The sequence below is a fragment of the Plectropomus leopardus genome, chromosome 13 (genome assembly GCF_026936395.1).
Source record: "Plectropomus leopardus strain MGB_pleo_1.0 chromosome 13, ASM2693639v1, whole genome shotgun sequence".
Classification (NCBI taxonomy): domain Eukaryota; kingdom Metazoa; phylum Chordata; class Actinopteri; order Perciformes; family Serranidae; genus Plectropomus; species Plectropomus leopardus.
In genome coordinates, this window is record NC_142188.1 from 24593965 (window position 1) to 24615210 (window position 21246).

A 21246-nucleotide genomic window follows, 5' to 3' on the forward strand; every position below is an offset into this window, starting at 1 on the left:
AGTGTGCTAAAACTCAAATTTGTGATATCATAGGGTATAAAGGTGGAGCTGCTACATAGACAATGAAATAGGAAATATGTTGACACTGAGAACACCCAGGGAAATGTTGAGTTTAGATCCACTCTGGAGACATGTGAAATCTACAAACTTTATTATTAATGCTGTGATATTCAGCAATAATATGAGATTTATAGCTAAACATGGTGGTCCAATCTATCTGATGTTTCAGCTATGCTTACTTTATGTGCTGTGTTGCTCCGCTAGCACCTTTGAGAAACCAAAAGTACCATCAGCCACCACCAACATCTCACTGTCGACCAGATTAACTTTAACTGCTAGTTTTGGGCATAGATTGTGGACTTAATAAATCACAAACAGGCAAGTTTTTGGCACTTTCTCTGAGGCTGCCGCTTGGTTTTGGGTAAATTCAAGCTGTCATTTTCTTTAGTCTGTGGCCCAACAGCTAAACTAGGTTGCAACCTAACATTAGTTCGTGTTGTTATTAATGAGATATGACAGCAGCAAACATGTTTTTATACAAATGAGATGAAAATATCAGTGAAAAAAGGAGAGATTCAACATGTTGCTGCCATATGTTGAGTGCAGAGCTGTCTTTGAGCATGTTTGCTCTTTGCAAATGGAAATTTGAAAAACTTGAATCCTTCTCCACTCTTTTTTGTCACCCAGCAACCCCATACCCAACAAGACTTTCCCTTGATATCTCAGCTGTCCCTCACTCACGCTCAGATTTTGGTCCCTAATAAGTTATTACAAACAAAAAAACACTGATTCAGTCTATATGTGTACATTTGGTGTTACAACAGAATAAATCTCATTTGTGTATGATAAAAAAAGAAAACAAACAGTCTGTGGGTCCACAAAATCACACTGTCATTTACTGTTGATGAAGCAGCTCCAGACTTTATACTTCATGACATCACAAGTATAAGACTTACTTTGCTTGTTTCTGGCTTTGAGCGAGAGTAGCTAATGTTCACATATATTGATTGAACTTTCTTTGGCCTTTGAAATAACATATTGGAATTCCTAGTTTAGGTGATGTTTCCCTTTAAAATTTGGTATTTATGTGAGAGAGCCACAAGTTCTGGCACCTAAATCTGTTTAATATGGGTGTATAACATTTTCTTCAATGTTTTTATACTCAGTTCTGATCAGAAAGCCAGATTTGTTCATGGTCAAGCTGGTAAAAAGTATTTAAGGTCAGGCCAGAAGTCTCACTATTTCATTTACTGACTGAAACATGCTCTACTGAAGGGGGTTAACAATTTGCTTAATTACAGGATATTAACTAAGACTGCAGGATTATGACCTGTCATGTTTCTTTCATTATGCTATGCTAAACCCTGCTAATTCATGAAAGCAACTTAAAATCACATCACATCAAAAACAGCTAAAAAAACAGGCTCTGTGCATTAGGGAAAGAGAATGCCAGGGGAATGGTTTAAATTTTTATCCAGCGGCCTGGGTTAATGCAACACTGGCTGAAAGCACTGAAAGATGTTGTTAGCTGTATGCGGCAGCCTCCAGCATCAAAGGAGAAAGAAAAGACTCAAGGAGAGACGGTGAATGGGCCAAAAAAAAAAAAAAGATAAATGAGAGGGGAATATAGAGAAAGCAGAAAATGAGAGGCTCGAGCGCTTAATATATTCAACCTTCTAGGAAAATGTGTCCTAGAAAAGTGGGAGACAACCAGAAACGGTGATGAGATGAGACGCCTGTTAGCATGCTGATGAGGGGAAAGTGATAAGTGCAAAGAGCGGCTAGAGGGGACGACATGAGGTTGAATACCCCAATTGAGCCGCTGGTTGGTGCAAAGCACATAAACAAGGGCAACCTGACCTCACCCCGATTCAAACACTGATGTGGGGTAAAGCAGGTCTGACACCGTAGAGTTGGGCATCTACTCCGAACTCAGCACACGTACTGCAGAGGCTGCGTTAAACACTTTCAAACATTGTGCCCTTCAAAACAAATTCTAAACACTTCCATTAAATGTCATGTGGGCAGCGTCTGTCAAACTGGAATCAAAGTAGGTCAGACACTTACCCTGGACAGCTTGTTGGGCGAGTCTTTCCCTCCTTCTCTTTGCTTCAGAGGGTTCAGGATCTTGGTGGAGGGGATGTGCCATTTGGCCTCTGTGGACCGAGAAGAAAAGGTTAAGTGCGAAGAAATGCCAGGTGTGAATAGACAACAGAAATCACTTGCCCCTTTTTTCACAATATATTCAAGATGGGAATGCCACGCCATTATTCTACCTTGCCGTTCTTTATAAAAGGTACAATCGCTGAACGGGCGAACAGAGCTGTCCTACCCTTCAGCTGGCAATGGAGGGAGTAACAGCGATGAATCGTCTGTATAAAATGATACCAGAGAAGCAGATATGCATCTCCTAGGATAGCGAAGGAATGACCTGCCTACTCATTGCCCTCGATGGCTGGACTGCTTAGATTTAGGCAAAAGGACTAAGATTGGTTAGGATTAGGATAAGAACGTCAGTCTATGGCAATCGGAGGCAGAATATGCCAAAGCAGAGTGGTCATTCCTAGGAATCGCAAATTCACAGCATGCAGGTCAGTAGGTTTTTTGAATGGGTTTTAATGCCTGAAATAAGGTCTGTAGTTAAAAAAAAGCTTAAGATACTTCCATGTTTTGCTCTAAGACACGAAATACGATGGCAAAATTAGACTACAGAATTCCATAACACTGAACTGTGCCAAACAAGGCTTTAAAGTCTTGTTGTAGTGGCAAAGTTAAGTCATGCGACCGTGGTGTAGTTCGTTTGTAGCTGAACATTAGCTATTCAATTGTGGCAATTGTATAAAAAAAAATTAATTTGTGAAGATTATCTTGTTGAACAAAATGTGTAAATAAATATCTAATGGCTTTTTGACGAGGAAACCAGGGTGATGCTAGCCTTCATGTCAGCCTACAAATAAACGTCATGCCTGCTGCAGTCTGTAGCTGCAGCCACATGCCATTTGCCGTGTTCAATATACCACATTAAAACAGTGCCCACTACTTGTACAAGAATAACGCTGTCATGACGGTTAACTGAACTCTGCTTGAATGACACTAAGTGACCAAGTCACGCCTCAGCTATACCTACTCGTTAGGTCGTATAATTTTTGCTAACTTGCATGTTATGAGGCGGCATTATGCTGGCATTGTTTGGTTTTGTGTAAAAACAAACAAAACAAAAAAAAACAGCTGGCATAATGAAAGGTCATTGTTGCAGAAGTATTGCAGGATTTCTGTTTAAAAATGACTAAAGTTGACAGAGTGTATCCAGACTCACCTGCAGACCTGGTCCTCTCCAGGGTGGGCTCCCGCTCCCTGTGGATCTCTCCATCACCACCCTGGATGTCACCTGCCCGCTCATGGAGGATAGGGGAGGGACACCTGGAGCAAGAAAAGGGAGGAAAATGGGCTGTAAATAATTTTCCATCTACAGAGTGAGCTCTGTATTCTAGTCAGAGAAAAGCTTCAATAGATGTACCGCAGATGTACAGCAATTAGCTCAAGATCATTTAAGGTCGAATCACTTGAGCTTATAATAGAATAAAGAAGCTGCCGCACGACGCTGACGGGAGACCTCCTTTCATTTGACTCCAGCACTCTCTTGCTCTTGACAAAAGAAAATGAGCAGCAAATTTTCCAATGTGGATCTTAATTAAACCTGAAAGAGCTAATAAAGGGTACAACAGATGAACGGAGGCCACGCTGTCCCGTGATCTTTACCCCAGACTCTAACCGGAGATCAATCGGGCAGTCAGCATGTCTGCTGCTGTGTATCGTGGCAGCTCTGACAGGGCACAGTGATCCCTGAGAGTTCAGTGCTTTTTTGAGGCCTCTGACAGAAAGGCAGCAGAGTGCAGCTAAGCCTCTTGTCATGGTCTGTAACCACTTACAGACAGACATTGGTCTCTGATGGATTCTGCTCATGTACAAGACTCAGCCTGACAGATGTTCCGCCTGTGCAGTCTGAAGCCCTGCATACCATTATATGATCGAGAGCAGAAAAAAAGAGCCGAACACTGAAGAGAGATCTACAGTATATTATTGTGTGCTGTTAGAGGAACAAAACACATGAAAACTGGAAAACTTATAGCAGAAAGCAATTGTAGTGGCTACTTTCATGTTGACAGAAGCTGCACGGTGTCTGTGAGCTCTTTTTGTGATTATTTTAAGATGTCTTTTCAACTGCTTTCTCCCAGATTACAGTGTAGTTTGCTAAAATGGCACTTCAGCCGCAGAGGGTTACACTGAAGGACAAGAAAGTGTTCTTTCTAATCACTTCCTATCATACTTAAGTGCTCATCCTTTTTTATATACTCTGAACAGAAGAAAGAAGATGTTCTCAACGTTACAATAACGAAAAATACTGTACTTGGCTGGGATTTTTCATGGCTATAATAAAAGTGAATGGCTTAATTTACAAAGTGGCCATTTATGTTTGAGGCAGCCTTTGTATGAATGAAATCCTGAAAGTAAAGCTTTGGGAAGATTGAGTGGAAACTATAATAATGAATGTTAAACGAAAAGAAATCTCACACATGAAACTCATCGTCCTCCACAAGCTTCCTTCCTTATTTTAAGTTCTGGATGTAGTATTAAACTGTGGCAGGCATAATTTTATTGTTTTGTCAGATCTCTCCCTGAAAAAAAAAGAAAAAAAAAAGGCGACCGCTGGCCAAAAGCGCGTTGATGATTTGGTCATTTCATGTGGAAAAATTGGTGTCATTTTGCAAAATTGCAAGTTCTCAGAAATAGCGCTGGGACTGATTGTAGCTGCATTCATTACTGCTAAAACCGCATATTCCTGGAGGGACTACTTCAAGGCTGATTCAAAGGATGTAACACTGCTGTGGTCTCATACCCATCGTATCCTGGCTGCTGGGACCAGGTGCTGCTGCCACAGGGTCCTGGATCACTGGAGGAGGACTGGTTACTCGGGGAGCTGCGGTAGTGCTGGTCTCCCTTGTTACATGAGGTGACCTGCGGGTTCTCCATATCCTGCATTGTCCTGCAGAAGGAAGAGATGCTAAAGTGTAAAACATACGGCCGATAATCATCAAAGCAATATTGGGCAGCAACTACTTGATTAATGTGGTATTTTGGAGGGATTTTGGAACATTTTTATCAATTCTGGAGTGGTTAAAAAATTTAGCACCAAAACTGTGTATCAAATTGTATCAACCCAAAAAGTTGCTGCAACAACTTATGAGATAGCTATCAAATTAACCATTTCTATGTGGAATATACAGTTAACCTGCTATCTCCCCCTAAAGACTGGGACTCAGAGGGTTAATCATTTATAAAATGTCAAATGACCATCACAATTTCCCAAAACCCTGGGTGACGTCTTTGAAAAGCTTGTTATGTTTAACAAAAAGTCCAAAACTAGCAGATATTTAATTTAGAAAGATAGAAAAACAAAGGACTGCAAATGACATAACAGAACACCGTAATCGTCAAAAAATTGTTAAAAATTAACTTCTACTTCTAACTCCTACACTAATACTTTAGCACCCCTCTATCTGTACATATTATCATTGAAACAATTTACGCACAACAGTTAAATTAAACACTCTAGAAACTGTTTCACAGTAGAAAAACTTTCCTGTTAATGACTATATTATTGTGTGTCACTCCAGTGAAAAGCACCGTGGATAATCTCTAAGAAAATGTGAGAGCTGTCAGTGATGGAGAAGGTGTCTTGTTCTCCAAAGATAAACAGAAACATGGATTAGTTATGGTAATAAGCCTCAGTGAGTGATCCAGATGGTGCAGCTCTCTGTGTGTGAAGAGTAGAAGACAGAAGTCCCTCGTCAGTGTAAGAGGATGCTTGAGATTTCTGCTTTGAAATACAAACTTGACTCTTGCTCTTGAAATTTCATTTTCTTTTAAAGGAAGCCTAGTCATTTACCTACGTGGACTTTGTTAACTCAACCTAGCCACTGTATTTCACCATCTTGCAATAAACCCTGAACTTCTATCTTGAACTAGGAGGTTTCTTTGCGTTCTTTTGCCTGGTCAGGGAAAACACGCGGACTATGGTTTCAAGTGTAAAATAAACACTGGATTCGAGTTATGTCTGCAGCCTCGAGGCCTTCCTTTTAACCAACACACCAAAGTAGGTTAAATGAGCGGACGGAAATAAGACTGCAATAACACGGGCAGGATGGCTTTTACATTAAGTCTCCGGCCAGGTTTAGCTGCATATTCTTTCATCTGTGTGTCATTTTTCTCATGTCTTTGTGTACATAATGGGTTTAGGAATAGATCTGAATTGATCTGTGATCCCGTATGAATAAACACATTTATTTTCTCCCCTCTGCTTTATGTATATCCAGGTACAAAGATCCAAAATATGAAGGTACATTTCATAAAGATAATTCAGGAGAACCTCATCATTCAAAAATCACATAACAAACGTCCGTTCAGAAGGTGACAAATTCTTTCCCCTTCTGCTTCGTCATCAGGTTTCCTTTGTCTAGACCTCCATGGGAAACTCACTAAACTGTCAGTAACTCAGTCGCAGCACACATCATCCAACGCTTTGGCCAGATCGCTACATTTCCTCCCCGGCTGAAGTGTTAGTCTCCTCAGTCGGGTCCAGGGACTTTAATGTGAAACAGCAGCAGCTGCTTTTTGTTCTCCTTCTCTTCCTCCCTTGACATAATGTAAAGTTCTGGGGTGGGGGGAGAACGGGGGGGAGGAGTTGAGCATTTTTTTTCTTTCTGCACTGCAATAACAATTGGAGACTACAGAGATTAGCCGTCAATCCCAGTTGGCTGTATAGTAGGTGTCATATTTTACTGTGCCAAGTCTGGGTTCAGCTAAATGTGTGGATGAGATGGAGCTTCATCTGAGCTATCAAGATTCATATGCGTCCTATAGATCAGTGGTTTCCGACCCTTTTTTGTCAGATGTCCCTGTCAGACCAGCTCGAGCACCCTATCATTGACACCACCTGTTCCAAAACATGTTAAGTTGAACTTAAACTGGATGTTATTTAACACTGATAATTATATAATGGTGGATATTGTTACGATACTGTTTTATTATAATTTAAGTGTTGGTGTTTGGGTCAGTTAAGTCAGCTTTGCAACCAGTCGGAGGCCGGATGTTTCAACCATTTCATTCATTATTTTTAACAAAGTATTTCATAATTCAGCAATCTATTTTAATGAAACACTAAAATATACAGTTTTTTCCATTAATTTAGCAAGTAGGTGATTTTTGTTAGCAAAATGACTAGAATACATGTCTTTCCATCCTCTAGGTACTGACCCAGACGCTGTCCTATCCAGACTCAGACTTAAAACCAGTAAACTATTATGAATTAGTAAATTTTGATGGAGCATTTCTACATTATTCGGTGCAGCATTCGTAACACTAATTAAGCGACCAGGACCCTCACAGACCAACTGCACGAGTTACATCATCTCGCGTGATGCTACTTAGCCAATTAAATCTGTGCATCTCAGTGAGCACTGAGACTCAAATGTGAGTGAAAAACACACACGGGAGAGATGAGAGACAACAGTCTGACAAATAATTGAGTCAGAGAAAAGTGATTTCACATGGTGTGTTCTAAAGGGAGCAAAGTAGTCTGCGAAAACAGACTAAAAACACAAAAATAAGGGGGTTGGGGGGCTCTGTCGCCCCTCTTAAAATCAACAAAGCACCTACTGAATTTTGCTATACATTTAAACCACACATTTATTACTTTAAATTAACTATTACTATTAACTGTCAATACATAATTCAGCTGTCTATTATAATCACAAACTTTTAGTCAACGTTTTCAGCACTTTCGTCATTAACATAGCAATATATTTCAACCATATAAGCTAACTATTTCAATCTTTTGTAAATTACTTAAAACCAAGGATAACCATGAACATTTCTCTGCATGCTTGCTGAATTGTTCATTCACTCTGAATCTCAACACACTGTGTTAAAGTAAAGCTACTTCAGTGCGAGTATTAAAAATAAAATCATGTCTGAATATCTATTTTTTCAAATTAGTTGAGCTGCTCTACAGTCTTTCCACGTATCCACTGGCAGCTGCAGATGTCCCGCTGGGGTTCAGGTACTCCTGGTTGGGAGTGCTGCTACAGATCTAAATGCTGAAATCCCCAAAATATAATCAATTATTCTATATGTTGACTTATTTTTCTGAAATATGTGACTGTATAATATTTTGAGTCCTCCTCCCTCTCTCCTCCCTCTCTCCCCCCTCCCTCTTCAGTCTATGACTCCTTCATCCCCCTCCTCTACTCCCACCCCCTCTGGGGTGCTACATATCGTGGTCCGGGGAAGAGCACTCTCTTTGTTTCTGCAGTAATTGGATGAGATGAGCTGAGCTGTGTCAGTGTCCCCATCACCTCCTCCTCAGCAGGGTGCAGGAAGAGGGAGGGAACGGGGGAGTAGGAGGGGTACGAGGAGAGAGAGAGGGAGAAAGGAGCGAGGGAAAAGGAGTGCTCCCGCTGCCAGGGACTGTGATTAGGCAGAGAAGGCGGCCATTATCCCTGTATATTCAGAACAGGCAACACCAGGGGGGGTCGGTGTGACACACTGGAAAGGTTATCGGGACTGTAGGGGTTTCATTAGAATGAACAAATCACTGCTTTACATGGCTCAATGGAGATGTCCAAAAGAGACACCGTCTAGGACAGGAACAAAGTCTGAGTGTGGCCTTATCATCTGAAGGGAGATGAAAGCGAAGCCGTGAATTCACTGGACTAAAATGCCCCATTTGTATGTATGCAAATAACTGAACACAATAACAGCCCCTCAAAGTGTTGCTGCGGCTCTTCTCTAAATGAGAAAGGCTCAAAGGTTCAAAGATTTCATCTCAAAGGATTGGATCTTTTGAGCGTCGTAGTGTTTGATCGCATGCTTTGCTCCGCCTGGCTTTCTGAAAAACCTTGAGCAGAAAGCTTGACTTCCAAAAGTGTCTGAAAAGCATTATTTTTTCCATTTGTTTTGTTCTTTTTTTGTGTGTGAATTTGCCTACTTTTTTTGCTGCACTGTCAATGATGTTACTGTGACTTGATACTGACATGATATTTTTACTTAATGTTGATACCTTAGTAACTGTGTTTCCTACCGCCTTCATTTAAGTCTTATTGTACAAACTTCCTGCTGAATAAGACGCAAAGTGTTAGCTAGTTTTCTGGAAATTAAATTCATAGCAATAGAACACACATTGATTGTGTAGTAGTTGTCATATTTTAAGTTAAGTAATACTTTGTTTACACTCAGACAAGCAGTGTTTGTTTACCGGGTGTGGTTCGATATACAGCGGCGCACAAAACTTCTTTCATTATGTTAATTCACAGTTTCTTATATTCAAGCTTTACCTGGACCCATCTGGCAGCTTCCTATCAAAGGAGGTGCTCCGTGGGATAGCTGCCTGGTGCTGCTGGAGGATCTGCTGACACTGCAGGCGATCAGGGCCCTGCGTGGGCGAGCCCCGGGATAGCGGCGGCCCAGCAGCTGTGGGCACCCTGTGCCAGGTGGTGTTTCTCCTGAAGGGTGTCTTGTACTCGCAAGGTGTACCCTCGCTGTCAACCTTGTACTCCACCATGGGTATGCGGTAGAGCTCGGAGCAGCCCCTGAGTGGGAAGGAGGATATGGAAGGAAACAAAGAGGGTGAAAGGTCAGAAATGAGGCTGGGATGAAAGAGCAAAAGTGGCATCTGGCTGGGCTGCATTGCAGGTTGCATTAGCACTCAAAATCTTAGCTAAGCCTCTTCAAGCGGCATTATTTTTCCAAACATTTAGTTGTATGCGGTTGCTAACTTACAGTCACATTTGGTGCTGCTGAGCAGGTAGTGTACGGCAGGTTTATCAGAACTTTTTCACTAAAAACTAGAATTACTGCCTTGCAGTTCTATGCCACCACACACTTACAGTTTACACCCAGGTCTGTAAAAACACATCACATCTTCCTCTCAGGTAGCACAGATGATCTATACAATCAATCAGCACAGTTTTTAAGGTGGCCACCCAAGATTAGTGTCACCAATTCAGTATCCAGCCAAATATCTCCCCTTCTGTTCCTGAGTTATGGCATGTAATGGCAAGAAGTGTGAAGTGTTTTTTCAGAACATTATAATTTCACAGTGGATATAAAATGACATTACTTTATCATTACATGTTAGTAGACATTTGCATGAAATTTCTCCATAATTAGTGTATAAATTTTTGAGTTAAGGCCAAAAACACGTTTTGTTTCTCATCACTTCATTTTTGAGTCCAAGTGGATGTGTGTGCCAAATTTGAGGAAGCGCCTTTAAGGCGTTCTGGAGATATCGCATTCACAAGACTGACAGATCTGCAAGGTCACATTGGCTTTTATCTTTAACCACCAAAATTGAATCAGTTCATCGTTAAGTCCAAGTTAACGTTTGAGCTAAATCTGAAGAAATTCCCTCGAGGTGAGATACTGAGATCACCTAAATGGGATAAATGGACAAACTTGTAAATGAACAGAGGGACATCCTTAAAACATAATACCTCTGACCACGACTATTGCTGGCATAGAGGCATAAAAACTCTATATTGCTTCTGTAAGTGGAGTTGATGAAAGTGGGGAGACTACTTTTGGAGAGCTCAGTAAATTAATCATGAACCAAACAATTATTATAAATCAATTTTTTCTACAATTATTATCTCGGCAGATTGCTTGTATCTACAACTACACTCCATTATTGAGGATGTGATGAATCATGAGAATAAGGAAAACTTAATAGCTGAAATTACATTATTAGTCATTATGATGATTGTGTCATCCAGCAAAGCCACATTATAATGTTATAATGATCATTAGTATTATAATAACATTATATTTCTATGTTTTATTGTGTTTTCTGGCTCATTAAATTGAAAATTGAGAATAACATTTTGCTCTTGCATTACCAGAAAGGTTGATCATTTTCAGTTGTTACAGTGGTTAACGGCACAACACAACTGACCCTGTTGTCCTGCAGAAAAATTGGGGGGAGGGGAATCATTCATCCGTTACCATGACTACACCAAAACACACTAATGCTGTCAGAAATATTTAGCCAGAGGCAGACGTCTAAATATAGTGTGTCCGTGTGCCGGCATGTGTGTGTGTGTGCCAACAATAAACACACACACTTCCAGTGCACAACGAAGGCTTACGGGCACTTCGAAGACAGATAGAAAACAGTGGAAAACACTTTGCTTGTTTTAAGACAGCTGAAAATCTCAGCTTGCCACTTAATCAGATGTAGGTCTTCCCTGAGCAGCTCTACGCAGGAGGCTTTTCCCTCCCTCCATCTCCATCCCATTACTGCTAACAACACTGAGGATCTCTGCGATGGACAAGGCCTGTGATGCCATTTCATGCAACATTAATCTCTGGGGCTTGGTGTGTATGTTTGGAAGGACGAGGGGTTTACAGGGTGGTGGGTCGGGGTTAAACAGCCCGGGTGCTCTGCTAGCTCTCCAAAAGCATCTCAAGCATGACCCTAATGATTACACGGCCCTCCCCCTCTAAAGTCCATTTTCGAGAATCCACTGGGGGATGGAAAGCTGTGTATACTTTGCTGTGGTCATACATGTACACACAGCAAAGCTTGAGGAGGATGCGCTGGCTGATTGCAAAGGCTGTGGTGAAGGGGGCAAGTAATCCCTCTCACAGAGACCTTTTCATCAAACTGGGCCATGGGTGGCTGGGCTGTTTACAGCTGGCCTCCCACTGGAGCTGTGGGTGTTACAAGATCTAACTAGAAGATCATCCTTCGCTTCCTCCTTGTCCACCATGTTTCTCACATCTGGTCAATGTCACCAGAAAGCTGGCCTCATTCATGATGGAGGACAGTCAATGGTGTGCTCTACATCCTACGCAGTTTACATTATTTATTTACTTCATGTATGTATGTAGCATGCATCACTGGTTTAATATGTGGGACAGTGAGAGTAATGAGTGACATTACAGCATCAGAAGATCAGAGATGTCCATAAAGGAAAAATGAATTCATCTCGTTGAGTTAAGTTAATGGATGTGCACGAGGAGCTCAGAGATATACAGTATAATTTAAAGTAATACTTCACCCCCCATTTAAAAATTGATTACTTGCCCAGTTATACATCAAATTCATGAAGAAACATTTTTTTGACATGCTTTTGTTGAACGAAGAATTAAAAAAAAGAAATCTTTATACGACTAACATTAACAATTATTGACGGGTTTAAAGACAGAGTCAACCCGTTTCAGCGTCTGTGTGACTTTATTTGGACAGTTTAATGGCCTGGTATCAGATGTTACCCACTGATGTTGTGTTAGCTCCTGCTAACGGCGCAGATGTCCAACTGACTGGGAGGAGATGTCAGTGCTGCATCTAACATGCAACGGCATCAACAGAAAGTTTGCAGATTTTTCTTGCATTAACATTAAATCTATGGCTTAACAGGCTAATTTACGCCCGGTTGTTCAATAAATTAACTTAAAATTGTATTTGTCTTCCACTGTTTGTAAACTTACATTCTATATATGCTCTATATTGTTACAGCAGATTTTTTTGCAAGTACTCAATAATGGTTTGATGCAAGTAGTAGAATATGGAAGTTACTGAAATGCACATCCTTAATCAAAACATCCATTTACAAACACACTCAACACATCGAAGCAGCGGAGGAGCAGCAGCTCCCATGTTCATCCAGGTAAAATTATTGTTTTTGTTAATGCATATTTGCTTTGAATAGAGCAAGTTTCACTATTAGCTTTGTTCCCTGAGGACTGTCTGTTTAGGAAGTGAACAAACGACTGGATAAATGAGATTTGCATTATACTGCACAAGCTGTATGAGTTCATAAACAGATGTATAAATATGAATTTGCGGCATTAAACATATATGTCACTGTAGAGGCATGCGAGAAAACAAAGTCTTCTTCACAAATTCAATGTAACACAGGGTGCATAATTGATATATAAAAGGTCATTTGGGGGGTTAAGTATTCTTTACAGATACACCCATTGCTTACCTATCGTGAAACTTGAGGTCTGTCAGTCACTTTTTGTTCATGTCAGAAGTAAATGCTAACAAGAGCATTACATTTTAACTGTTGGTCATTTGCTTTTAACAGTGCTGCTAACCCGCTCATTACCTCCATGAACTGTTTGTGTGTGTGGTCATGCAAGGTTGCCACACATCATTACTTTCTGAATAGGCTAAACCTCACTAACAGCTTGTCAACAGGAAAGGTCTCTGCCGTTGCTCTGCTTTTTGCACCAGAATGAGCAAAAACTGACAAGTTAAATGTCTCCGATGATCCTTAATATTTTCCCTCAGCGCCTCTACAAGCTTGGCTGGAAGTGGAAATACCCGTCGCATTGCCCTGATGTATGTGGAATGTGCTTCTTGTTTGTAATGTATAGGGGGACTGGCTGTGTATAAATCACAGAGAAACAGCAGGAAACGGCTGTTTGGTCAACAGTTAAACCTGAGCTAGAGTTTGGTGGTGGAGGAGACACATCCAGGCGGCCATGAGGAGACAAGGAGAAATAATACAGACTGCTTCCTCTCGATTCCACCAAGAACTGCAGCTGCACTCTTCCAGCTAAATGTGAGAGGCTATAAATTATACCACAATGACCTACATGGGCTTGTAGAGAAGGAGAACATCTATAACTTAAAAAAAACATCCAGTCAACTAAAAATACAGCTACTGCATGTTTGACTTATTGAAAGAAATAATTTGACAACATAATTGTCACAAACTTGACATGGCATTACTAAAATGACATCATTGCTCATTTTTTACAGAAAATGTTAATGTTAAGCCACTTGGAGGTGAACAATCAGCTCCTTCAGGCTCTTAACGAATTACAATAGATCAGTGTGACAACAGGACCTTAGACCTCAGCCAGAGAGCTGTCACTCTGATGACATGGCTGGCGACTGATGGACATGCTAATCCATTCCCACAGTCAGAGTCCATGTCACAGCAAAGAGCCACAGAGGTTGTGACCTCCACCAGTACTTTGCAGAACACTGTCAGGAGGTTCATTAAAGAAGGTGTGCAGAAAAGTGCATGGGATTGCTAAAAAAAGAGAGGGAAAAGCCCCTTTCAATGATTTCTTTGCAAACTGATCTAAAAGGGAAGAACGCCTCCTGTGAAGAATGTGTGTGTGGGGGGGGGGATTAAGCCGAGCAATTTGTGATGCAGGTTCTCCAAGTTTTGGGTTAGCAGTGCTCTCTTTCACAGGGTGTTGGCATGGGAAGTGAGAAATCCGGCTTAACTTCGGTCAAGATGAAAATCCATGATGACAAGTCTGATGACACTTCAAAGGAAAGGTCACAAGTGGCCATCTGAATGTCACAGGCAATACTCATTATCAGCAGGGGGCTGATGCAGGTTGAGCCCACTTAAATTTGGGTAACCCACCATTTTAAGCACAAGTCTTTGTTGTTAAAAGCTGAAATGTAGAATTTGTTCAAACAAAAAAACATTAAGAAAACAGACTCTGAAATACAGTTGCTTTTTGTTTCAGTTGGTGTTTGTATGTCTTATAGTAATCATCCATTCGAGTCCATATTGTACTGATCCTCTTGTTTACTCCTCCTTCTCTGATGACCTTATACCAAAACATACAATCACTGCCATGTTCTGTACATTGCATTCCTGGTTCAAAGAGCTAATCTTTTTCATCTTTTTCTCATTAGTTTGATCTAAGGCTAACATGTTGAACTTGTTTAAAGCTTTTCAGAGTGATGATGGAAAAGCCTCTGGTATTGCACTGGGCTAAAACCACATCCTTCCTCCAGTGTAAATAAATACAGCACTAGGTACAGCTAATATTAGAGGCATATCTCCACTGGCTTCAGGCTGAGCGGGGTAAACCCGTTAAGGGCATACCCAGCTTTAGGAGGTTTGCTGCAAAACAGTGCTACAGTGCTGGACCAACATAATCTTAGCGACCAGATGACCCCATCAATCCTCGCTGAATCTGGAGGAATCACAAAATAAAGAAGACTAAGTGATGTCCTGACATTTTAAAAACAGTAAAGAGGAAACACACATCTTTCAGCCCCAACATGTGCTTATGAAAACATTTTTCCATGTCATGGTAACAGTGTGGAGCCAGGGTACATTGTCTGGAGGTCATGAGACTCTTGTCCATTGTTGTAAGACTAACCCCCATCTCTCTGGCCACAGGGGACTGACTGACTGGGGCCTTTTCAGGCCCCTGCTGAATTCCTTTCCTTTGAGATAATAGTGGAGAAACTGGAGCACTTATTGTTGACTGCAACACTTTAGCAACTCAAAGACGCAGCAGCGCAAAGAGTTGAGGGCCCTCGAGATTCTTCACCTGACCTCTCACCTCTTGAATTTGTTGGAGCCTTGGGAGAAAATTCACAGGACCCGAGACAGAGCCTTGTGGTTCTCATGGGACGATGAGGAGAAACTGTGTTTCAGTAAGACGGGGAAAATCTCCCAGTGCAGCTCAACAGCTCTAACCAGTATAGCCTTCTACTGTAATACCTACTAATCTGCCTGATGCATCTGTTTGCAACGCCATATGTGGGTCAAGCTCTCTCAATTATGCATCATAGCACCCTTTATGGACATACAACATGATATAATTTTTTCCTCTGGGTACAGTGCTATATAGCATGTGTATTTTTAAAACCATCCATATTGGCTCACTGAAGTGTCTTCACAGGCTTTAATGATATCAGTGAAAGCAAGCCAGATGTCATCCACTGGCACAAATGCAGAGTCAAAAGCTTCCCTTACAGAATCCTCCATCCTGTAACCATATCTCCACAGGGCTGGACACACACTTGTCGAGAAGATTTTGGAAGATGTTTGTTTTGTCTGCTTTCTGCTTCCCTGAACTATGATTATGATTGTATCATCATGTATCATCACAGATCATGGTAAGAGGATTAGATGTTGGTTCTGCCAGAGAGGCTGCTGTGTTGGATTCGCAGGCAAGGCGTGTTCGCCCACCATATGGGGGAGCAAATATGTTACCCCACTGTTGCCATTCCAGTAAGAAAAGTTGATACAAGGTTAAACATGTGCCTTGTATGCAGTCCATGACATAACGACACATATATACACAAACAGCTCGTATTTATGCAGGGATTTTTTAGCAAAGCTTCCATGAATATCATGTTCTAGAAATATGTTTTAGACTTAATTTTAAATAACAGAAGTAGCCATTGATTGAAGCCATTGATGCTGTTAAAAAAAAGCACCGGGAGGAGTGTGTAAGATTTAGGGGGATTTAGTAATATCCAGCGGTGAGGATAGCAGATTGCAACCAGCGGAAACCTCTCCTGGTTAGCATTCCTTCATTGTTCAGAAGGTTTTTACCAGGTGCTAAATTATCCACAGAGGCCTCTTCCTCTCCAGAACAAACAAACATGGTGATTTAAATCTCTGAAAACACTGAATAAAGCACTTTCACTTTACAAATCGGGGTTTCTCCTGCACCGTTTGGCATGTTAGAGAAGGGCTGTTAGTTTGGCACCTGCAAAAGTTGCACATCTTTCTTCTCTGATAATTTAAGATCCAGAATTTCAGGAGATGTTTCATTGGGAGCTGAATTCCCCAGGTCTCTACCTCTTCAAAATAAATGGACCCAGTGACTTCACCCTGTAAAAATACTGAGTAAAGCCGTTTCACGGTGGAAATCAGTGTTTTTCTGACACTCCTTAGGGAGAGGCTTCTAACTATGGTGGCCGACGTGAAAAAGCAAATGGTCCTATCGAGAGCCAGTATTTTAATTTGCCATTCTGGACTATTGTAGAAACATGCAACATGGTATTCGCTGTTGACAAGTACAGTAGATGTTGATTGATATAACTGGTTTATTATAAGGTAACAAAACACATTTTTTTATTTTTAGGTGATCTTACACATAGAAAAGCTAAGTCATAAGATATTCCCTTTCTGCCAATATAACCCCCTAAATCCTACACACTGAACCTTTAACTAATATGCACACAGAGTAAATGTGTATTTTGATTAGCCAATAAGTGTTGTCATTAGGTCCAGGTATTACCTTTAACGTCATTAACAGCATATGGGATGAAGTCCAGATATTTTCTCTGCACATTATCAAGTCATTCTGTTGTGGTCATCTGAGACCAAAGTGAGAAAAGCATTTGCTGGTACACAAATCTGTCAGCCTGAAGCACGACCAAAACAAAGATGTCGAAAATGTGAGTGTGAAAGAGTGATGGATATGAGTTCACAGGGCTGTCTGTCCCTCACAGACAAAACAAGCAGATGTGCTTTCAGAACCGGCATTTCAGACAGACCTTCATCTCTCCCCATCACAAAAGATCGTTTGAAATATGCTTCGCTCTTTTTATCACAGCAGCGATGAAGTCTCCCCACGGGTGTGTGTCCCTAAAAAGCCAAACACTCCCATCCTAATTGCTGAATAGAAGACTGGGCGAGGTTAGGAAAAAAAGCAATCTGCAAATGTGAGCTGTCAGACAATGGCAATGAGAGTTGAGCCATTAATCAAAACTGCTCCTCTCATTATCATTAGGGAGAAACGCTGACTGTCCATGTCTGTGTGACTCTACAGCCCTGCTGGAGCTTTCTCTTGCAACAAAGCCACATCAATACAAAGAGATCCCCTCTCCAGAGAAATCAGCAGATAACAACATCAACCCCTGTGCAACAAAAACAGTATGTAAGCATTTCTTTATGCTAATTATCTCAAACATGAGAGCAAATGTCAAGTTGATTTACGCCAGCTGCACTGAAAAATGAGAAAAAGAAACTACTCTTCTGTTATGACTTCATACATTTCTGAGGACCACCTGCTTCTGTTCCATTAACTGCAGCACAGCAGCCAAATTCAAAGACAATTTGACGTCTGCATATGTTTTGTAAGCATCTTTTTTTCTTTAGTATTCAAGTTAAAAGAAGAAAACAAAGTCCAGGAGTTACCTTCGTGGGGCACCGTCTTCATGAGGCTGGATTATAACCACTTTGACACTGACGGATGTGCGCAGCAGGTCGATCATTTGCTCGTGGGTGAGAGTAGCGACAGCCACCTTGCAGATCTCTACCAGTCGGCTGCCCTGTCTGAGCCCGGCCTTCCAGGCGAAGCCAAAGGGCTCCACATCGGCCACAATGCCCTCGAAGTTTACATGGAAACCTAGCTGGCCGAGGCCGTTCCGACGTAAAGTCATCTCTGATGTTTCGCAGCCTCTGGTGGTGATCTGGAACCAGAAAACCAATTTGTCATCATTTTTGTCTAGATTGCACTGATCCAAAGATGAAGACAGCAGCACTTCAGAAACACTTTACTAAAAAACAACATGAAACAGACACAATCACACTGAGAAAGCAGAAGACAAGCATGAGCTGGGAAAAGAAAGACTGAAAGATGAATGATCTTAATATCGCCGAATAAGAGCTTTCTAAGCTAATAAAACAGCACCCTTCAACACAGTACAATGTGCATCTTTTACGACAGATGTGTGTGGCTTTTATTACATGAGAAACATACATCAAACACACAAGAATAATACTATTAGAGCAGAGTGAAATCCTGTCCTTAGGCAGAAGAGCACGAGCATGTTTGTTTGGCTAATACAAAGAACCTCTCAAAACAGAAGTTAATAGGACGGTACATGACAGAGCTAACTGGTTTAGCCTCAGAGCTGAATAGATGCAGTTAAAACACACATGTAGTGCACACACAAATACACACTTGTCTCTGTGGACTCTTTAGCTACAGTGCTGTAGCTCTGTGGGTGCTGTGTGGGGAATTGGATCAACTTGACTCTTGAGACACGGAGTTTATTCTACGGACAAGTCCATTAGCTTGTTTTTATTTTCTATTCTCTCGGCCCTTTAATGACTGTTTTTAATCGTATTTAAATTTCCTTTTATTATGTGTTTCTTTTGCTCTTTGTCCTAATGTTTTATATAGAGCACTTTCATTGCTGAAAAGTGCCATTAAAATAAACTGTCCTTGCATTTCCTTTTAACCAGAGGTAACATCTATAAAAGGACTTTGAAGGACAGCAGTTATTCATCAACACATAATCGCATCAACTGGCAGCTGATGAACACAAAATGACCTCTTCACCCTTTTTTTGTTTTTTTGCAATTCTGGACTCTGAGACCTCACCCGTGGATACTTGGCAGACAGTTACTGCCTGTCAAATTGCGTGCTTGGATGAAACTTACAGCTGGTTCTTGCCCAATCACGTACGTACATGCAAATGAAGCTGCTCACTTTGCTCAGCGGTGGCCCGGCCTAAGCCTCCGCTTTAATGTAATTCAGGTTCATCTGAAGTTCAGGCAACCCTCTCGCTTCAGCAGCGAGATTTCAGTAAAACACGCAAGCACCACACTCAGCAGAGATGAAAAATGTATCCTGCATTCACCTCCATGACATGAAGTGACTGAGCTTATGGGCTAAACTGCAGTGTTGGGACACAGTGGGACTGGACAATTTTTCTTGTGACAACAACTTCACACTGCAACCAATGTGCTTTAATCACCCATCAGATTAGTCTTGCTTCAGTTGTGGGTGACTGCCTTCATTTGCCTCAGAGTGGCAGCTGGCTTCAGGGACACATTAACTCAGACTATGGCCTGTCAACACTCCACCAGATTCTCACACTGGCAGAAATCCTACCCCGCTGTGTGAGAGGGGAGCCGAGACAGCTATGATGGATCTCATAGTGACACACAACCCTAAAACTTTATTCACTTAGGAAAGGACTTGTCCTGTTGGTGAAGTCACAGTCTCAGTTTTGCAATAAATACATGCTCAAGGATTCAGTTTTTAAAGAGAGACAAAACTATTGGAGAAACAATCACATTGTATAAAACATCAAGAGCAAAAGAAATGGGAAATGTGAAGTCCAAAAGCTCTCTGGGGGCAAAGTCTGGAAGTAAATGGCCTGTGTATGAAGAAGACATTGGCCTGGGGTTTTAGGGACCATGCATCAAACTCCCCATTGTCAGAAATTCATTAGGCCTAAATAATAGCTCTCTAAATGCCTTCATCAATGACCTTTACTCAGTCCATCCAGAAAATTAATGCGTCCAGGTTCTCCTCCGAATGGCCTAAATCTATACTGGCTGAATCTAACAGGACACTCATTATCTCTTACGTAGGAGGGGTTTGTGGTCTGTAAAGTTATTTTGATGAAGGATGGCGGCATGAAGTCTGGCAGTGTGTGTGTGTGTGTGTGTGTGTGTGTGTGTGTGTGTGTGTGTGTGTGTTACTGGTGACATAAAACTACAGCACAGCCCTGAAGAAACAAACAGCACCATTCTCAAATCTGTCATCAAGTTGTTGCTGGCGTTGATCGTCAGTGAGAGGTCTGACAGTCAGAGGAGGCTTTGACATTGATGACACCGTCTGCATTAACATGTTTCACAGACACGACAAAAGCCCTGTCATCCCAGTGAACTTCAAAGAACTGAAAGCACAGATTGGCAAATCTCGGGTCGCCTGTTTCCTCTGGGCTGAATATTTGTGAATCAATTTCTGAATCTAGGACACTGGCTTCTAGTGGGATACGGCACAATTTTCACTTAATGGGGCAAGAGTAGCCTGAGCAAGACACTGGAGTCCCCAAGAAATGAAAAATACATTTTCCCAATTTTAATCCTGTGTCCCTGTCTTAATTGATAATTTATCTCATTATATGCCAAGTCTCAAATTTTGACAAGTCATCCTGCACTCAGGGGCGTTTGCAAAAGTTCATCTGATCAGAAGAGACTTTGGGCAACTCGCTAGTATAGTAGCACTGTTTGTGGGTTGTTGTGACTAACAGAAGAATATGGATGAAAAGAGGAAGATATGTGTGTTTGGATATCAGTGGGCAAAAAGTGGGTCTAATTCATTCATCTCACCCTTGCAGACCTCACTGTAGCTCCAAATTGTACAAAAGGCTGATCCTGCCCAATTTTAACAGTCCAATCAAATGCAAAAGATTTGATGTATATACGTCTTGCTAGTGTACACCACTTAAATATTACATTTCACTGGGAAATACGTCACAGTGCAGAGGCTAAAGACTCTCTAACTGCTGTTTCACAGAGACCTCAATGTCAGTAGTTAATAATAAAGCCTCAAAATGGTTAGGATTAAGAACAGATTCATTGATTGACAAAATATGTATCAACAATCATGCCATATATTGATCATTTAAGTTAGTGATTAAGCAAAAATGCCAAACATTAA

At 41.3% G+C, this 21246-nt stretch overlaps 1 protein-coding gene across 4 annotated transcripts in view; it reads right to left on the minus strand.

The window, feature by feature from the left end:
• Positions 1-21246, minus strand: part of sipa1l2a (signal-induced proliferation-associated 1like 2, genome duplicate a) — a 105842-nt gene that overhangs the window by 22287 nt on the left and 62309 nt on the right. For all 4 annotated transcript variants that reach the window (XM_088086306.1, XM_088086305.1, XM_042501848.2 and 1 more), the window contains exons 9-13: positions 17982-18256; positions 9393-9647; positions 4898-5044; positions 3317-3420; positions 2068-2156 (exon numbers count right to left, since the gene is read on the minus strand). In XM_088086306.1, the coding sequence (XP_087942432.1) occupies positions 2068-2156; positions 3317-3420; positions 4898-5044; positions 9393-9647; positions 17982-18256 (870 nt within the window). The remainder of the gene's footprint in view (positions 1-2067; positions 2157-3316; positions 3421-4897; positions 5045-9392; positions 9648-17981; positions 18257-21246) is intronic.